Source organism: Accipiter gentilis, chromosome 12 (assembly GCF_929443795.1).
Source record: "Accipiter gentilis chromosome 12, bAccGen1.1, whole genome shotgun sequence".
Taxonomy (NCBI): Eukaryota; Metazoa; Chordata; class Aves; order Accipitriformes; family Accipitridae; genus Astur; species Astur gentilis.
The window spans coordinates 22751287-22772986 of record NC_064891.1 but is presented as its reverse complement, the minus strand read 5'-3'; the positions used below and the strand labels follow the sequence as shown (position 1 = coordinate 22772986).

The 21700-nt window shown below is 36.2% G+C and overlaps 1 protein-coding gene across 1 annotated transcript in view; it reads left to right on the top strand.

The window, feature by feature from the left end:
• TTC29 (tetratricopeptide repeat domain 29) overlaps window positions 1-21700 on the top strand; it is a 137703-nt gene that overhangs the window by 32652 nt on the left and 83351 nt on the right. The window contains exon 5 of the mRNA XM_049815058.1: window positions 18154-18366. Within this exon, the coding sequence (XP_049671015.1) occupies window positions 18154-18366 (213 nt within the window). The remainder of the gene's footprint in view (window positions 1-18153; window positions 18367-21700) is intronic.

Below are 21700 nucleotides of genomic sequence, written 5' to 3'. Positions count from 1 at the left end.
TGACTAATAAAATGGAAAGATTACTTTTCTTACAAGTTGTATTTTTATTTGTGTTTTCAGGTATGACATCTATATTCTTTGTTTCAGCATAAATTGCATACTGATATTCAGTTCATGACCTTCAGTAATCTCTCAATTCTTTTCTGAAGAACTGTTAACTAGCTGTTCTGTTCCCTGTTCCAGGATCACCAGTTAGTTCTACCTAAATGCAGTATGTTGCTTGTTTTTGCACTGAGTAGCATCCTGTGTTTTGTAGGTGGTTTCTAGAAATTGTCAAGATTGTTTTGAATTCTGAAGTTGTTCTTCAACATGCTTTCTCTTTCTCCTAGTTGGTATTATTTGAACATTTTAAATGGATTTTTCTATCCTGTAATTCAGATCCTTCATGAAAATACTAAGTAGTAAACTGGACCTAGGACAGGAACCTGTGGAACTTCACTGAGTAACTCTTTCCATACTGACAGTGAACTACTGATAACCAATGTCTATGTGGGATTTCCTAAGCAATTTGCACTCACTTAATAATTGCAGGTGAACTATCCTTTCCTAATGTTTTACAAGAAAGTTACATGATGGTGAGAAAGAATTTACTAACTTAGATAGAAGATTAGTTTGATGACATTTCCTCTTGATGTATAGGCTAGAATGTTTTCATGTTTTCTCTAAATGCTTGGGAATAATCTGTTTGTCTATTTATTCCAGTATTATTCTAGGAATTGAAGTTAAGCTAAATCCAGTTTCCCAGTAGGTGAGACAGCACTTGCTTAAAGCCCAGCCAGTCACAACCAAGTAATTTTCATTTTGAGTGAAAAATGCTTAATTAGGTTACCTGTATGATACTCAGTAGAATAAAATGATTGAAGTTGCTGGATTTTTTTGCAACCTTTTCACTTGGTCCTTCAGTTAATAAAAAAAAAATCAAAAAAAATTCTAAGGTGGTGCATAAAAGGAAACACTCTATCCTGGTTTCAGCTGGGGTAGAGTTAATTGTCTTCCTAGTAGCTGGTACAGTGCTGTGTTTTGAGTTCAGTATGCGAAGAATGTTGATAACACTGATGTTTTCAGTGGTTGCTCAGTAGTGTTTAGACTATAGTCAAGGATTTTTCAGCTTCTCATGCCCAGCCAGCGAGAAAGCTGGAGGGGCACAAGAAGTTGGCACAGGACACAGCCAGGGCACCTGACCCAAACTGGCCAACGGTGTATTCCATACCATGGGACGTCATGTCTGGTATAGGAACTGGGGGGAGGAGGATCGCCGCTCGGGGACTAGCTGGGTGTCAGTCGGCAGGTGGTGAGCAATTGCCCTGCATGTCATTTGTACATTCCAATCCTTTTATTACTACTGTTGTCATTTTATTAGTGTTATCATTATCATTATTAGTTTCTTCTTTTCTGTTCTATTAAACCATTCCTATCTCAACCCACAAGTTTTATTTCTTTTTCCGATTTTTCCCCCATCCCACTGGGGCGGGGTGGGGAGGAGTGAGTGGCTGTGTGGTGCTTAGTTGCTGGCTGGGGTTAAACCATGACACATCCTTATCCATTTGTAGCTTCAAAGGCTCATACTGAGTGTGACTCACTACTGTTATCCAACCACTGCCTAAAAAAAAAACCTTAATGTTTCCTACTTTTATGATGTGTTAAGCAAAAGTTGTTGAATACTTAAATATTTTGAAGCCCATTACAAAAGCACGTAAGTAAAGTTATGAAATACACTCTGAGATGCTCGGAGGAGGGGAAATGTCATTTTCCTGCTGTAAAATATTAGAAATGTCCAGAAGAGAGGCTTCTTGCTAAGATTGGTAAGGAGGGATAAAGCAAGGTACATTTTCACTGCCCAGGGTAAAGCTCCACTGAATCTGTAGGGTCTGTCTTGCAAATATTCTCTTTCCGTAGAGAGGTGAAAAAATGAAGAAGCTGCAAGAGTAAGCATAGGATTTGTTTTGAGGGACCACTGAGAAAAAGACAGCAGATGTATTCCATGTACTTTTTATTTTCAGTGGGTGAAAAATTAAATCACAAGTTCTGATTGCAGAAAAAGTGTAAGAGCAGATGTTGAGTTGGCATTGTATAAAATTGCATGACTATTAGTGGTGGTATAAGTAAAATCCTAAACATTCTGGGTTTTATATTAGAACAGATAGATATAGCTTGTAAATTAAATGGAGGGTTTTGTTCAGTTATTTGTAATGCTGTAATCTAACTTGTTTGTGGACTGAATGAGTCAGATGTCCACTTCCTATAGGGATATATACAGGAATAGATATAGACATGTATGTATGCATTAATATATACATATAGGAATATGTATGTGTAGGTATGTGAATGATGCCTAACATTTACATGATACTTTCATCTGATTTAAATCATCATATCTATAGTAACTGCATTGATTAATAGTGCATCCAGGAAGATAAGAGAATTTACAAGAATGAGAAGTTAGTCTTACAGACGTTCATGTGCGTGTCCTTTTAGATGTAAATATCTTGTACTAGTTCTCTTCAGTTCTCTCACCCAATAGTGTATTTTTTATTACTTGTGAACAGAAGCTGTCTATATATGCTTAGGACTGATTGCTTGGGAGTATAAAGTTAAACATGTACTAGTAAAGATTGTTGTTTGCCTTGGAAGCAAATCAATAAATTTGCTGGGTAATTTTTGTGTAATCAAATTTAAAGTTCTTTGACTTTCAGCCTGGTCCCTGTCCTAAAGGCTGGATATAATCTGATGTTCATTAATCTTCAAAGCTAAATATTTGAGGTGTCAGCAGAGTAGGCTTCAGTCATGATATTTGGATGCAGGCGATTAGTGGCTGTCAGTACATAAGGGAAAGAAAACAATAATAATTGAGTAGCCTGCTACAGATACAAATGGAACATTCTGCTTGGAGCAAACATGATTTTAGTGGCAGTTCTTTGCAGAATGAGATTTTAACCTCTTCTTTAAAAAAAATCTGCTTGAAAAATAAGGTCTCTGTTTACAAGTTACCCAAATGAAATGCTACTCATTGATTATTGTAGGAGCGTTCACGTTATGATCACGTTCAGTTAGCTGTACTCACCCCATAGTTTGTCATTCCTCAGGGGGCTGGTAAGAAATTATTTTATTAGTATGGTTACTAGTCATTTTCTCATATAGATATTAAACATGCCAAAGTCACTTTATATACATTGAAAAAGGCGATGTCATATTTTAATTTTTTTTTCTCACATTAAATCCAGCATTACTTGTCATCCAGGTAAGCACAGGCTTTGGGTCAGAATCTCACTTTAAAAATATTAATTTTAAAAAATATTTTTATTCCTGTGCTTTGAATGTGTTTTAGAAGCAGTATCAGTCATTATAAATATGTACATTTTTCTGCATATCAGAGAATAAGGCTATTACAGTCTGCAATAGTTCTACTATATTAGTGTAAAATCTGCTAAAGTTAATTGTGAATTCCATGTTTATGCTGTTGTATCTTGCAGAAGAAACACAGTCTGAGTGTGCTGATAAACATAATGGCAGGTGCTAGTTTGTATAGATTCTTACACTGCCAGCGCTCATCACTACAATATTTGAGTGCTTTCTGTTTTGTATTAAATGGTTAATTTCCATAATGCATGAAATTACGTAGACCTTAAATACGTGCATCCCAAAGTTTTGGATAACTTGGTAACTGTCGTGGTTTAACTCCAGCCAGCAACTAAGTACCACGCAGCCGCTCACTCACTTCCCCCATCCAGTGGGATGGGGGAGGGAATCGGGGAAAAAAGGTAAAACTTCTGGGTTGAGATAAGAACGGTTTAATAGAGCAGAAAAGAAGAAACTATAATGATAATGATAACACTAATAAAATGACAACAGTAGTAATAAAAGGATTGGAATGTACAAATGATGCGCAGGGCAATAGCTCACCACCCGCCGACCGACACCCCGCCAGTCCCCGAGCAGCAATTCCCTGCCCCCCCCCCCCCCCCCCCCACTTCCCAGTTCCTAAACTAGATGGGACGTCCCATGGTATGGAATACACCGTTGGCCAGTTTGGGTCAGGTGCCCTGGTTGTGTCCTGTGCCAACTTCTTGTGCCCTGGCTGGGCATGAGAAGCTGAACAATCCTTGACTATAGTCTAAACACTGCTGAGCAACAACTGCAAACATCAGTGTTATCAACATTCTTTGCATGCTGAACTCAAAACACAGCACTGTACCAGCTACTAGGAAGACAGTTAGCTCTATCCCAGCTGAAACCAGGACAGTAACAAAAGCAGTCCAGGGGAAACGAGGAATTTGTACTTGTAGGAGCTATTTGCTTCAAATAGGTTATAACAAAATTAGATATAATATATTTCTATATTATTCAAAAGCATAATAAGGCCAGATATCTGAAAGTGTACTTGTTCTAAAAGCAGCCATCAAGGCCATTGCAAGTAATGCAGGTGTTTGTATAAATATGTGTGTATATAGATGTGTATGTATGTACATGTGTATATATATGGACATATGTATGCATCTGTATGTACACACATGTTCAAATACAGCTGGTGCTTTAAAGCCAGTACTTCAGATAGCACTATTTCAATCTTAAAGTCAAGCAATTCTGCATTTGTGAGAAAAGCTTAAAGATGATTAATTAACATATCTGATGGTGTTTTTCTAATACAGATGCACGACTGTTCTTTCCTTAAGGCAAACCCTTAAAAAAAGTTAGGTTAGTGGTATGTTGTCTGTGGGACAGTGGAGCAGGCAGAGTGACATCGAGAACTCTAGAGGAAGCAATGAAAACATCATCACTAAAATCTTATTCTAAATATCTATCCTCCCACCCTCAAATGATGCAAGGATCCCAATGCTTACCTTTCAGATATTAGCAGGGAAGGTACACATTCACAGGCCATGGTTGCTTTCTTGCCTGAGTAAATGAATCGGTGCACAGGGACGTCCACGAGCACTGGAGCACAGGCTGGTGTTAAAAGTCCTACACGTACTTTTAGCTTGTGCTAACTTGGACTTTCCCATCCTGCAATTATTTATGGGCACAGTTTGGTACTTAGGAGTGTTGCAGGGACTTTTCCTAACAGGCAGTTTACAAGTAGCTGCACTGTTTTGAAGGGTAAGAGAGTTTACTAGGATAGATGTATCTTTCCATACCTGTTGGTTGGAGTGCTTGGAAACATTTCTGGATACATTTAAATAACTAGTTTTGAGAAAGTATCACAGAGTCCAATGAATAAAACTCTCATAACAAATTCCAAATGTAAATCAGTGCATGCGAGAAACTGTGTATCCCCTGGTATGAGGGCTGAAAGATGTGTGAAAATCATGCTGTTAATCTCAGTGCAGTGGTGACTTTGAATTAGTCATCAGGTTTCTATTCTGCTAGCACATAAGGATCAACAAAAGTGGAGGTAATACTTTTTCTGAAATGCTTACAGACCAGAAAGACTAAAGGCAGGCAGAACTAGCAAGAGAAAGGGATAGAATGCAAAGCAAATAGCAATGTTGGATATCTCGGTGCCAATTCCTATAGTATACAGCTAATCCATAAACCCAATTTTGTCTTTGTGTTTTTTAGATAGCAAGTCTTCAAGTATTCCTGATCAAGGTCTCCTTAGTTCTTTCTAAAATAAGCTTAGACATTTCAAAAAACCTGCCATATTGTGCACATTAATGAAGGGGGTTTAAGTGTTTAGTCTTAATCCAGTTCTGCCTTGATTATAAGCAATGTTAAGCTTCTGTTGCTTTTCAGTCAGAGCAGTGTTATGCCAGAGTTGACCACTTCTGATCCCTCCACACCCACCCCAAAAATATTAATAAATTGGACCTAATTTATGAAATAGACTGTGTTTCATCCATTATTATAGATAGAACAATTATACCTATTTCATATGTTAGAATTTGATATAGGCTTTTCTGGTTGAAAGGCCTAGTGAATGCAAGGGTCTTATAAATAAATTTAATTAATTTGTTGTGGAAAAAAACCCACAAACCCACAGGGTTCTTACAGACTTTGACAATCTGGATTAAGACCTAGGAGTAGAATTATACCCATCATTTTATCATACTGTTGAAATCAAAGTTTTTAATCAAGGCATTATAGAAGTTGGTGGAAAGATTCCTATTGAGTTTAATGGGCATTAGATTCAAGCTTCTGAAGCTTAAGTATTAATTACTAGATATATTTGGTAAACAACAACTTAAAGACAGTTCATAACGTCATCTTTTTGGTTTGGAACATAAAAAGTCTAAACTGATTATTTTCTTGTTCTTAGCAGGTCCTATTTAATCCATTGCTAAGAAATTGTTGATTTTTTTTATTTTGAATTGTTTATGGAAAGTGTTTTTCAATTAAAAACTGTAATGTATAAATAATTGAGAGAAACTCAGCATACATTCATGAGTATCTGTGCAAAGGAAATATGCACATTTAAGCAGAATTTCCCCAATTGGTTTGCCTTAAGGCAGAAATAATTTATATTCAGATTAAAAAAAAGTTAATATTGCAAAATGCAGTACTAAAAAGGTTTTAAAAGGCAAAAGTTAAAATTGCTTATGAAATTTCTTATGCCTTTGTGTGTGTGCAATTTGCAATTTTGTTTTAATTACATAAACATGTAGTGTCTTTTGCTAAGAGATTCCTAATGATGGCCAGAATAAAATTCACCTGTGGGATGGATGGCCCACATGTACCTTCTACATTAATAGAACTTTATATTATCTGTGTTGCAATTCTGCCGAGCCCACTTAAATAGCAAATCCTCATTGTGTTGTATAATGTAGAAATTAAGTGTTGCTTTACAATCTGATTGAAAAATTAGAAGCAGCTGGTGAATAAAGCAAACCAGTGGGACAACATTTGTGAAGAGTGATAAATTTCTTCCTTACTACCTATGCAGTGCAGAACTGTTACTGATAACAGTATTGCTGCATTTGAACTATCTATCCTGCCTATTTAATGTTGTTATGTTTCCGCCATGAGGTGTATAGCCAGTATCTTGAAGTCTCCATACTGTTGGATTCACACGTGCAGGTCTGTCACTGGAAGAGGCAACCTAAAATGGATCCCATCTCTTTCTTCAGGAACAAAAGCAACTCAAATTACCAACTAACAGCTACGCAAGGCCTTTCTGTTTTCATCTATCCTTGTGTCTGTGTTAGAGATTCCTTTTTGTAAGCATCTTCTTTTGGTTTAAAATGATACCCAGATAAGTTTGTGATTTTTGATAAAAGATTAGGCTCATAATTTCCTTTATTTTTATAATAGGGTTTTTCACAGTGTGGACCAAAAAGAGAAAAGGGATTTAAAGATATAAATGCCTATGTAATTTTTTTCGTAGGACGCCTGAGTGCTAGTCAAAACGTAGCAGTGGTCTAAAGGAGAGTTGTGGTTCTGGAGAGTTAGAGACTATACATCCTTTGAGGCAGGAACCACCATTTTGTTCTGTGTTTATACAATACCATTTCCTGTATGCTTCTATAACACTTGTATTTGGTAAGGTTCGGTGTGTGCTGTGATAAAGTGAAAGTTGCATGTGAACATGCTGCTGACTGGCCAGTGCTTAGTTGCTGGCTGGCCAAGCAGCGTGCTGCCCCCTAAAATACATACAGGAGAGTTCTGCCTGTCTTTCTGTCTGCTTGAAATTTGGATCAATCTCCATCTTCAAGCTACTAATTTTCAAAAAATTGGTTGGAACTTATTCTTCTATGGGCTTCTTACTACTTCTTACCAAATTTTGTTGAAGTTTCCTTCAAATCTAGTTGGAGGACAGTATGATCACATAGACTTGTTTCCTTTGGAGACCAAAAATGTCTTTTTGTACTGTTCATTGTTTGGAGAAAACGCATAGCATGCTTCATTTGATTGTTTTTTAAGTTTTCTTTATATAACAGACCATATCCAGTAGTAACCAAATACCATTGATTTATCGTGATATCCCCGCCTCACCCCAGGTTGCATATCCCAGATGGTTAAGTTTTAAAATTTATTCCTAGTTGTGATTATTTATTCCAAACAACTATTTCAGAAAAAGGAGTGTACGAATAGTTCAGACCTGAAAACTTACTAACATTTCTCCAAATCCTGTATCTTTAGCTACATATACCTGTTGCTAAATTTTAAGTTCATGTAGAGACATATACTTAAAAGTCTCCGCATCTGGGAACTTCAGAGACAGATAGAAGCACTTCCTTAATGGGACATGGAATTCTGCATATCCAGGTTGACCATTTAAAACACTCAGTCATTGATTTTCATCCTATCAACTGAAGCTAACTCTTTCTTGTTCTTCTGTACTTACACTGTTTCACAAAGCAGTGATACTGGTTTTTTTCCTGGTTGCTTAAGGATTGAATACATAAGTTAAGTGAGAAAAACTTGATTGTCGAGCATAATTTTAAAAGTTTAAGCAGCAAATTGCTAGGAGATAAAGTCTTCAGATATGATGCTTTTCTCTGTCACTCAGTGGCAGACAGAAGCAGCCATAAATCCAGATAGATTCTTGGGGAGGACAGATTTAAAAGGTTTATTAAATAATTGAGCTCATCCTCATGCAAGTGCAGAATGTAGTTCCCAGATGAATGACATCTTATCATTACAGGGTTGTTACTGGTATTGAACTAGCAGGTCCTGTATTGAATTGATGTTATAGAAATTAGGTATGTTTTCTGTTCAAATTAGTATACTTTTAAGAAAGGCTGAAAGGAGCCTCTGGACATGCAACATGAAAGCAAAAAGGGCCTGTTGAGTTCATAAAAAATATTCTTCATATAACTATTTTTTACACTTATTTTTTAAAAGGTTTTGGTAGACAGTGAGGATGTTTTGAATAAGAGAACTTGGGGAGAATTCTGTAGGGTTCTTATTTTCACTTCTGAAAATAAACACTGTGAAAATGAAAAACTTTCTTCATGCTTTTCCTTCAGTTGATTTAAATCAAGGTTTATTATTAAGTACAGGGAAATAATATTATTTACGCTGGGAAAAAGTAAGCAAGCAGGTTTGCCAAAAGCCTCCTTAATCCTTTAACCATCACTGTTACTTTCCTAGACTCATTCTTCAAATGGAAAATCTTTCAGTTCTGATATAACACCTGGGGACAGGTCTGTATTCTTTGTAATGAGAAGCTCTTCAAAATATTCACAGCAGTACCTGAGTGCTAATCCTAAATTTTGTAATTTGTGTTTTCCTTAAAAGTTTTGACATACACAAAAAAAATTTTTAAAAAAATCATAAATTAGTTTCTGTTCTTGGGTATTTAGTGATTGTAAAGTTAATTTTCAAACACATCATAAAATTACTAAAAAGTATTGCTGGTTTTTACATGGAACTATGAAAGATATATCAGAAATATTTCAGAAAAATATTTTATGTATACTTGAATATAATGTGTAGCACTCAAGTGAATTGTTTATATACCTATTTTTGTAAGAATCATATTTTTAATGTTTTTGCTATCAAATGTTGCTCTGTTTGCTTTATGTGCATGTTCATAAGACTGACGTTTAATGAAGAGATCTTTTTAAAGTATTGATAGCCATGAGTAAATTATACTATGTTTGATCTGTGTTAAAGATTCAAAGTCCAAGGTCTTTGAATAGAACTTAGAATAAAAATGTAATTAGGTTACATCCCTAAAGTCTGATATATCTTTAAACAAGACTGCAAATGAAACTTTATTAAAACTTCAAATGAATTATTTCTTTGCTTTTTTAAATTCTTTTTCCCTCTCTTCTCTTTCATGTCTATTACTGACATTGCTGCTTGTATTTTACCTGTCTTTTCCAGGGTATTTTAATTATTTACTGCTTAATGAGTAGTACTGAGATGAAGCTTCATTCAAAGCTGCCCGCTCACTAACAGATTTTTTTTTTTTTTTTTTGCTTCAAAGCTTTGCAAGGTTTTGGACTACTGCAGCTGAACCAGCAGTTGTCATCATAAACTTTCCTGGAGGCAGTGTTTCCTTTTAGTAATTGATAAAGGAGGTACTGTTTCCAGAGGTGCCTTCTCAGTGGGACTGAGAGCTGATGGGGTTGCATGTCCTCAGCCATTATCAATACTCCTTAGAAGTCATAGGTAAAACAAACATTATGGAGCTATTAATAAAAATATATCTTACTCTTCAGAGGATCATATGATAATTCAAGTTGGAAGGGACCTCAGCAGGTCATTAGTCCAACCTGCTACTCAAAGCATCCTTCTGAAGTAGATTATCTGCACAACAGAACAGCTCCAGTGTTGGAGCGTTGCATCTGATACTAAATTTATTATTGGAAGCTGTGAAAAGTAAGGGGAATGGGATAGAATCTGAATAAAATGTAATCACTACAAAAAATAATTTAAACTGAGGCAAGCATTTGACATGAGTTAGCAAAAAAAGTAATTTAGTGAAACTAATCTGCTTCAGTGTCACTTTCTGTATTTAACAGATAATGATCGTATTACTCTTTGAGATTAAATAGTAATATAACTTGTTTTCATTTGGTTCTATTGAGTTAAAAAAACCCTCAAGCCCTGAAAAACAGAACTGCAAAGCGTGTGCCATTCTTCACTATTCATCACTGCATTTTCACCTCCCTCCCCTCTCTGCATTTGGATATCTGCCTAATAAACACGGAAATATTTGTGAAACCTGAGGTGTAAGCATCCCACAGAGTGTGGGCCTGCTCTTATTCAGAGCCTGGAGCCTTACGTTGTGAGCTTCCTGAATACGTTTTGCATCTTGGGTAGCCTTTGCATATAGAAAGCACTTTGATGCTTTACAAACATGAAAGAAGAAGGTTTGCTTGTTATCGTGAAGAAGAATTCTATTCTCTTTAAAAGGGGTATGTTGTCATTCAGCTAGCATTCAACATTGTTTGCGACGTTCTCCTCTAGATTAAAATTGACATATATCAAAAAATGTTTGTTTATATATAATAAAACCAGAAGAAGGCATCTGACAAATGTTGCTTTCATAAAATATGTTAACCTAAAAAGATAAAGGGATTTTAATTGTAAACCAAAATTTTCTGTGTTGGTTTGTTTGAATATGAATATAGGACAGACAAGTTAGTGGAATTTCCATATGGGACCTGTTCAGTTGTCAGGTTTTTTGTGAAGTTGGACACTTATCTTGAAAGAGTACTTTCTTTATTCTAGTTTGCACATGGACAAAATGCTGCTAAACCAGTTTGTGGAATTAAGTGTTGCAAAGTCTTCAGATTCTAGATTCCAGCTCAGACCTAAACTTCTGTGAAAATGCCTGAAATACGAACATTTTTTTCCACAGTTAAGTCTAAAGCAAAGGCAAAAATCGGTGATATAATGTAGTTCAGATAGCAAGACAGTAATTACAAGTACGTTTCTGACTTTTGGAGTTAAGGATTACATTTAGTATGAAATCACTCTTTGATTTACTATTGTCTTTCATGTATGTCCATGTTATATTTTGCACCACTCTTTGTAAAGTATATGTGAGGTCTATGTGCATATAGTTTTTGGGGAAATCATATAATTGACACCAGATTCTCTTTGTAGAGTTACTCTGAGTAGTTGCAATCTGTTTAGAGTAGCTGTACATCTCAGAGAAAATCTGAGAGGTTTTATGTAGAGCCAGAAGCAATTTTGGAGTGCCTGGAGCTAACCCAGAATTTTGAGGGTACACTGCAGAAACTGGAAGGTAAGAGGAGGATATTTGTTCCAGTCTCCCCTACAACAGTGCCTGTTCCTCCTGTACCTACTCTCCATGCTTTCTTGTAAGACCAAGAAATTTTTTCACAGCAGTTCCTCTTCTGGTAATGTGCTCTTCAGTTAATTACAGGGGTTTTTTCCTCTTACTGGCCTACAGTAAACTATCCCCAAAGCAGCTGTCTTTTTGGCTGCCTGTGGGAAACCCTTCCTTCTTTGCAGTTCAGTAGTGTTGGCAGCAGCAGGGGATTAGAGAGCAGACAGGCAAGCAACCAGAGAAACTGATATTATCCCTAGCTTGTGAGTTGCCTCTTAAAGAACCCTTTAAGCAACATCTTTTTTAGAGCATTTTTAATATCATAGTGTGTTGATGATGCAATATAATGTACTGTGAACAGTCCTACTGTGGGTGCTACGATATGCACTGCCCTCTAGGTTTGTATAGGTATATTTTGAGCATTTGAGCTTTAAGGCAAGGAATTTAGGTCTTCAGAGGACAAGACTATGTATGATCTAATGCTCACTGGGTTCCTATAGTTATGTTTGTTTTCTTTTTGGACAACAGATACTTGCTTAACTAATGTCATCAGAAATAATATATCATTCTCTAAACTGCAATACCAAGGATTAGCCTAGCATTCTTGACCCAGAGAAGGCAACACAAAATACCATCTTTTTGCACTGCAGTCTTAATCTACCAATGCCATATCTCAGGTTGTGTGATGCTCAACTTTCCTTTTATCTCCTTTCTTCTCCTTTATGTCCTCAAGCCTTCTACTTCTCAAGCATGCTTTCAGTTGACCTTGAGCAGCTTAGACTCTAGGGAGAGTACTACTGGTATATTGTCAAATTGGGGAAATTGTCAGAATACCCCATGATGAGCCAGCATGTTCATTACAATATTCTTATGAACCGTCTATGTCATTTTGCTAAAACTCCCTGTGGAATCTTTCTGAAAAATGTTATCAGCTCCTGTGGAGTTATGGAACTGCAAAATTTTATCTTAAATCTCTTTCACAATTTTTGTCTTGTTTTTGCACATGGCACATGAAGTCAAGTTCTTGCATCTGAGATCAGTCCCAGTTCTGTACAATTCATTTTACCTCAGGAGCCCAGGGTGGTTCAACTATTTACTGCATGAGAGCCTTGTTTTATGATTCTTGTAAGCTTTTTGTTCCACCTCCCAACATATCTGTTAGAGACTTATAACAACCTTTGTAGATAGTGGCTCATATTGGAAACTGTGACATTCTTAACTATTTCAGCATGAATAGTACTACCATAATTATCGTAATTGAACACAGGAAGCTAAAAATAATACCAGTAGTTCAAGCAGTTAAACTGAAATTTAAGACCATATCTTTTAAAATAGTAATAACATTTTGTCTTTTTTCGCTACCATTAACTGTTGCTTCAAGCAGATTTTATGTCCACATCATACAGTGAAATAACTGATTACAAAAGATGTCCTAGTTTTAGATTTAAATATACTATAATATACATAAAGCTTTATTCTTCCTTTAGGTTGTTTTTTTAAGCTAAAGTGGAATATTTTCTAAAGTCTTCAACAACTGTTTACAATTTAGAATTAAATGTGCTTTCTGCTTATACTAGTGCTGCTGAAGAAACATACTTAACAGACCTGTCACTTTTTTGTGCAATTGTTTCTGTGGCATTATTTTCATTGGTAAACGTACGAGCTGATAGAAAAGAAAATCATTAGGTGCTCTCAGTATTGCTGAGGCATGGAGCTAGAACAGGTCAGTCGCTGCATTTTGCAGATTGTGACATTTTAAATTACCTGTACAGTACTGGAAGCAATCTGTGGACCTAATTAACATCTCACCTAATTAATGTCAGGACTGTATACAGACAATTCTAGATAGCTTTTCACAGCCTTTATTTATTAAATACCACATTATTCAAATTTGCTATCTTTATTTTCAGTATTGAAAACTTCAGATTTGTGTGCTGTTTTCTTAAGTGGGAGTAACTTTTTTTTTTTCCTCCTTCAAGTAATCAATGCACTGCTGAATGAGTTCATTTTAATGCACTCAATCATGCCTCTAATGTTTGTAGCTTACGGGCGCAAGCATCAGTAATGCAGGAATGTTATATGGCTTTAGTTTGGGCCATTTCATAAAATATTCATGGAATCAAAAATGTGCATCAAAATAGCGGCTGGGAGAATTACATTTATGTGCCTGCTTTTATGGCAGCTTCACATTTAAACCCATTTGTGTTAATATCTAGTCAATCTTTCTACTTAAAAAAAAAAAAAAAAAAGCAAAATAGTAGTCTCCATATATACCCCTTTTGGTTTGATATCTTTTGATATAACAAATGTATACGTTTGGAGTGGGTTTTAGGAAGGGGAATTATAAAAGAAGTTTTAGATAATGTAAAAACGTTTCTCTTCAGTATTTACAAAATTACATTGAGTTCTTTTGCTTGAATGAATAGATTTATTTTTTTGACTTCTAAGCAACTCGGTGAAAACTGTAGCACAAATCTTTATGCATACATATGTAGCTGCTATGAAAATAAGAGCAATTTCTAAAATTGTATACTGTTAGTGGCAGAGTAATGTCTTGTATTCATATAATTGTTTAAAACTGATTCTTTACTCCCAAAATTATATTGTGACAATGTTTACCTCCCATATTTAAGATTAAACTATTGCTGATAAGGTTTCTTTTGTTTTGCCCTGAGCTACATTAAACTATAACATTTTAGTAGTGGTATATATATGTTGTAAGAGTTGCGTTTCTGGGTTTTTATTCCTTTTATAAACAGGGAAGAGATATCGGAGATTCTCAAACTCCATTTAGTATACACTGAGCTAATTTCTGCATGGTAGTGGAAAAAGAAATATGCAATTGCTATTAATGTTGCCAACTGAAAATAGCTATACTGCTTTGTGTAACGTTTTGCAAATAGATTTTTTCAAATATAGATGTCCTAGAAACACCTTCTGGATTTTCTCTTTGAATTCCTAGAGATGTAAAAGATACATTTATACAAACTATTCCAAGTGATTTTCCTACTAATTGTTTTTCCTCTCATTTTGCTTTTTTTTTTCTCTCTTCTTTCAGTTGATAATAAAAGTCATTTAAATATCTGCCTTGTCACTGCTCAGGTGAGATAAAAAATACTCTCAGAAGTGTTCTGTAATTGGCTTATTACTTTCTTTTAATGCTTTTCAAGATTTTCAGGCAGCATCTACCAGTGTCTGTGCCTAACACTTGCAGTAGTTCAGTGTTTAAAAATTGGAATGCACTGGCCAGATCAATTCCAACTGAACCGACTCATGACAGTGAATAAACTGGCCACCCCCCTGAAAGCATTATTTTTCCACAACATTTGAGGTTCACATAAGCTTTATGGATTAAAGAAATGGGCTGGTATGTCATTTGCCAATGAGAACAAGGGATTTCAGTTTATTTTGATGGAGGAATGAATTCCAAAGTCTAAAGTGTTTTACCTTCCATGAATCTGAGAGGTTTCCAAATAGCTAGTATTACTTGAAAGAGTCTTCAGTAAGCAAATTCCAGCCATGTGAGGACTTTCATGTCAGGAATTCCATCTCTGCTTCATTTAGGAAACTAGCAGGTATTTTGTTTTCTTGCTCAGCACATTCTTTTGTATCTCTGTGAGCAGATTGTGTTACTTTTTACTTCATAATCTTTCTTGGTAATTCAGTGAAGCCAAATGTAATTTAGTTCCATTTGAATACTACCAAAAATTATATTGCTTTTGTATGTTGAAGCTTGATGTAGATGGATTGTTTCTAAAGAGGTTTCACTGGGATCTGGCAAAAAGGATGTCAGGTCACAGCTCTTATGGTTAGGTCAACTCTTAAGAACTATGGGGTACATGGAATATATGAGTTCAATTTCTAGTCTGACAGAAACTTTCTCAAGGGGATACTGCAAGTGAGGAAGCATGGGTAAGAATTACCATACCTGATAGTTCTAACAATCTAAACAATAGTTCTGAAGGTTGCATGTATTTATTTACCGAAATGATGTGTCCTGATAAGAGATTATATTACAGAGTCTTAGGAGAAATTCAGATACTGTGTTCAGCTTCAAATTCTGTATCCAGGTGATACTATTCCTTTGTTTGCTGCTTCCCATTCTTACTAGAAGTTTTTGAGTTACACCTGAATCAAACTCTATTATTCTAAAGAATCTATTACACATGTAGTGAAACTAGATCACTTAAATGTATGGCAATAACCTTTCAAAAGGATAATCGGCTGATAAATAAACTTTGGAGAGAATTGCAAGGAGGAGTCTGTATGTGCTTATAAGTATCCAAGTGAATAAAATGATAGATCTGGCTATTAACATTAAATTTCAACTCAACTTTCTATCATTTGTCACAAAGCCAACACCAGCTTCTTCAATTAATATCTTAAATCTGCATTTAGCAACTTAGATAACTGGAATTCTGTTGACTTCTGGGTTGAACTTGCCCTAAGAAGTTAGCCAGACTGGATAGGCAGAAACCCAAATCCAAATTGGAAGCCTCCTTAGAATGGACAAGAGTTTTCATCTGGGTTAACAAGTCTACATCTCTGTTTCCTGTTACATGTACAGTCAGTGAATCCTTAAACAACTTGTACTGGTCATGATAATTTCACTTTGCATTTCTTTTTGTTCAGTCTGATGTCAAGTGTGTGATATTTTGGAAAGAATGTACAGGTCTTTTCCTGTCTGTTTACAGGGTCTGATAGCTACACTGGAAAATAAGGGGGTTTTGCCAATGTTTTGGGCCATCTTTTTGATACCTGTCCCTAGCTAAAGTGGAACTGAATAAAGCCTGCTGTCTCCCCTTTCACCTGGCACTTCACTCTTCACCACTTTTTGTTGTGTCCTCTGGGATTCTTAAATTAACCATAGGTTGTAAAGCCTTAAAATGATTTGTCTATGAAACTAATTTAATTAGTTGCTTCTTTGAAAGAGAAGTTTCTTGTGCTTGTCAATTTTAGTTGAACTCATTTTAATCATCAGAGAAACTTAATATGAAAATAAATTTAATTCTAATAAAATTTCTGGTTTATATTGCAAAGTTGAAAGCATGGTTATAAAAGGGTAACATATGCAAAAGACTAAATTAAATTAATAAGAGGAATCTGTTATAGCTGTTCTGCTGCCTCTAGGTTGGCTGGAGGCCTGGGGAACTAGCCATGTTTTCTCTCAGAACGCTTAAAGAAGGTCCTTCTCCAAGCTTCTCTCCCTTACTTTCCTGCAAATGGGAAACAACTTTTCTCCTTCCTGGTTTGTTTTTGTTTTTTGTTTTTGTTTTTAACTTGAATGCAGCACTGTAAAAACAATCTGCAAAACAGTAATCATTCCTTATAAATCATGTTTCAGAAGAAGTGCAAACTGCAAACATGTCTAAACAAACTTAGGTTTTGGTTTGTTTCAGCTTTTAATAGAAATAACAATTGATATATTGATGATCTATGAGGCAAGATTCCTCCATCACACACACACACAAACTTAAGAAGGAAGGGTCACACCTGCAGTTCTCCCTGCTATAGAACATTCTTTTTAAAACGAGGTACTGTGACCAGAATGCTTTTATTGGGTTTTTTATGTAAATGGTCTCATCTTACCTGCTTCCTAGCAGTTTTTCTGTACCCATTATGTATAAGCTAAAGCTTTTCTGTTCTTTCAAAGGGCTTTGAATTTCCATTGTCCAGAAAGCATGGAAATCACCTAGATTGCATGTATATGCAGAGATAAAACTTGCTGAAGGCAGAGGGGAGGGAGGAACTACTCACATGTTGGAATGTATTGAACCTTATCTTCAAACTTTCCATTGCCTTAAAGATGTTTGAGTAACTTACATTTGAAGACCTTAAAGTGTATTACTTCAGGCTCAATAATTACTCTATTGGTGGTTAATGCTCTTCCAGTAAATTTACTACATAAACTCATCAGATTTGACCTAGTAATAACTGTTGAATAAATTCCTTCTCATAATACTTCTTTTTTCATCAATTAATTTATTTGAATAAAGACTTCCCCACCCCCTGCCCCCAAATGGTATTGAAACCTCTGTTCTCCACATTTCAAATCTTTCAGCACAGGGTTTTCATTATGCAAAAAAGACTTCAGGAACAGTTTGAATTGTGATTATTTATGCATAGATATGGTTTTGAAATATGAGGTCCACAAAGGCTATATTCATAAGTCTGTAACAGAAGTATTTGCTAGAAAATTCTGACTTTGCATCCTTGGTATCATACCCCCCCAACATTGTGAGTCTACAAAGGAAAGCTAATTTAACACGTGATAAGTATAAATTGCAGCATTACTGGTAACTGTGAGACTTGGCAGTATTTTCCAGTGATCTGTAAGTTATATATTGAAGATACTTGAAAAATCTGTGAAATGATGTCTGCAACTTACTTTCTAATGAAAAAATTATTATAGACTAATAACTTCTAAAAATTTTGTTGATTACCTTGTAATTACAATTGACATTTTTCAGGTCATGTCATGAAAGCTGCTGAGCATTATGAAGCATTTTATCAGCTAACAGAGGGTTCGACGTGGAAGGATGAGACAGGCCATACTTACAATTCACTGGCGTGTGAGCATCTCTGGAGAATTTATACATTACTAGCAGACAAAATGCTAGAAAATAAAGAACACCAACAGGCCATCAAAACGCTAATAAAAGCTTTAAAAATGGCAAAAGAAGGTAGGTAGAAAATAACACTTTCACGTTCTTTTATTTGATGTGCATGCCATGATTTTCCCGAGAGTAAAGTAGAAATTGTCAAGTGTTTGACTGGGTGATTATTTCCTATGAAATTCAAAGACAAATGCTATCAATACCCTTCCAGATCTCACTAAAGCAAAAATGCCTTCTTGCTGACAACAAAGAATCTTTTAGATTCCTTGAAAGCTTTATCTCCAAAAAAACCAACAACCTTGTGGGTATAATAGTATAAAACAGCGAACCCATAATCAGAAAGTGAGGTCACTGATGGAAGCTCAGCTCACTGATTTTGATTGGCTAGTCAATGTGGATTTGACAACTTTTGAGTGACATTATCTGCTGGAACGCTACCTTTTCACTCCATGTAGTTTTTTAGTACTTGCAAAAACCAGGTTTTTATCATAAGCAAACATGATTTCTTCTGTATATCTTAATACATGTAAATACTTTGAAACCTAAAGTAAAAAATTAGAGAATCACAGAATAGCTGAGGTAGGAAGAGACCTCTGGAGATCATCAGAGTCAGCTAAAGCAGACTGCGCAGTACTATATCCAGTCAAGTGTTTAGTATCTCCACAGGTGGAGACTCCATAACCATTCTGGAAAACATTTTCTACACAATAAAGAAGTATTTTATTGAGTTCAGATGGAATTTCAGTTTGTGCCCATTGCCTCTTGCCCTGTCGCTGAGCACCACTGAGAAGAGCCTGGCTCCCTCTTCTTTACACCCTCCCATCAGAAATTTGTACACGTTGATGAAATCCGTGCTGAGCCTTCTCTTCTGGGGTCTCCCAGCTCCCTCGGCCTCCTCTCCTAGGACAGGTGCTCCCAGTCCCTTAGTCATCTTTGCAGCCCTTTGCTGGACTCGCTCCACTGTGTCCCTCCCTCTCTTGTACTGGGGAGCCCAGAATGGGACGCAGCGCTCCTGGGGGGACCTCACCAGTGCTGAGTAGAGGCAAAGGATCGCTCCCCTCGACCTGCTCGTAACGCTCTGCCTAATGCAGCCCAGCATCCCGCTGGTCGCCTTGGCCATGAACGTGCATCGCTGTCTCATGGGCAACTTGCTGTCCACCAGGAGACCCAGGTCCTTCTCTGCCAAGCTCCTTTCCATCCCGGCAGCCTAGGCTGCTGCCCGGGGTTATCCCTCCCCAGGTGCAGGACTTTGCATTTCCCTTTCCTGAACTTCATGAGACCGCCGTCGGCCCAATTCTCCAGCCTGCCGAGGTCCCTCTGAATGGCAGCACAGCCACCTACCTGGTGGGTCAACCACTCCCCCTCAATTTTGTACTGCCTTGGTACGCTTGGTCACAGCGTGCAGGTCGTTAATGAAGATATTAATCAGCTTTGGTGCCAGTAGTGATCCCTGAGTACACCGATAGCGACTGGCTTCCCGCTGGACTTCATGCTGTTGCTTACCACCCTTTGAGGCCAGCAGCTAAGCTAGTTTCCAGTCTACCTCACTGTGTATTGACCTCAGCTGTATTTTATCAGCTTGTGTGTGAAGATGCTATGGGAGACAGTGTCAGAAGCCCTGCTAAAACTGTGAGAAACAACATCCACTGCTTTTCCTTCATCCCCCAAGCCAGTCATCTTATCCTAGAAGGCTATCAGGTTGGTGAAGCAGGAATTTCCCTGTCTTAAATCCGTGCTGACTACCCCTGATTGCCACCTTGTTCTAGATAATGGCTGTATGAAGCTTCATCCGTGTGTGAATGGGTTTAAAATTGGGGGAAATTAGAATAGCATTTCAGTGTTATATATAACGTGAGTTGTTCATCTGCTAGAAATACCATGCTCTGGAGCATTTCTTACACGTGAGAGCGGACAGAAAAGAAAAGGCAAATCTTACACATTGACTTTATGAAAATGCATATGATTTTCCAGAAATCTTAATAATGCTTGTTTCTCAAAAGTTGCTGTTAAATGATTGCTTCTACAGGCTTAGTTTTCCTGGATGATTATCCTAGATGATTATTGGAGTGCTTCTCAGAAGTAAGATAGAAGGTCTCAAATAATCATCTTTTTCCACGCACAGCAATTCAAGAGCCTTTCATGGTATTCCTTAAGGGGCATATTTTGCATATGAATTGCATGTACAATTAATATATAATATTAATTCAATATTTATCACCAGATATATTAGTTTTTTAAATTTAATAATGTATGCCCAACATTAATCTGTTAGACAGTCTTTGAGTAGTAGTTGGGATAGATAGAATTAAACTAGCAAAAATTACAAAAATATTGAAAATATTTTCCAATTTTAAAATTAGTTTTGCCACAAATAAGTATATGACTATACAGGCAGATAGTATAACACAGCAATCTATAGAAAAGTATAAAATGTAGTCATTGAAGCCAAGGCAAGTTCCTAAAAAGAAATATCTTTATTAGACCAGCAGATAGTCTTCAAAAAAATGATCAAGCTTTCAAGCATCTAAGCCCATGTGAACTTTGCTTTTTTTTTTTTTTTTTTTTTTTAAAAAGTGCCAGCAACTTATTTCTATTTCAGGTCTTCTATTATATTGTCATTGATTATATTAATTTTAAAGAACAAAAATTTCTCATCTTACCTTATATCATGAAGAATAATGTTTTAAAACACCATTTGAAATCTAAATGCTTTTAGTAGTAATTTTTGGAGAATAACCCAAACAGGACTTTGAGTCCAAGAATTCAGTTCTTTCCATTCCAAATGTTTAATTTGTGAGGGTATATGATTGTATTTGGCTAATTTTTTCTTTTAATTAAACCACTAAATAATATATTTTGTTTCTATCTGCAATTTATATTAGTAGATCTGTTTTATGAGTTGCCTGTTAAGATCTTCTCTCTTGGGAGTATGTACCCAAATACTGAGAATGCCAATACAATTAATCAGCTGAAGAAGGACACATGTACCCAAAAACTTCTCCATCTTTTCTGGGTGCATCTATTGATCAAATACAAGCTTTTTTTTTTTTTTTTTTTTTTTACATCTGTTGTGTATAATATATGCTTAAGTCACAGCTATGGTAAAACTGCTGCTACTAATATTTACTGTGATAACTGGAAGGACTGCTGATGAAATTTCCTATCAACTTCTTCCTATTGCTAGTGAAAACTGCTGGAAATGAAGAGATTGCAAAATGGATCTGATTCCTTTCCAAAACTTACTTTGACCCGGCAGAAGTTCCAGTGCCCTTACTTCAAATCCATCACTTTCATAGCTTCCCGAGACATGTAGTAAATATCGCTATGCACAGTATGCTTGCCCTTGTTCTCTTTTAAATTTAAGCTTTAGAAGCTCCTTTTCAGATGAGTTCTCCAGTCC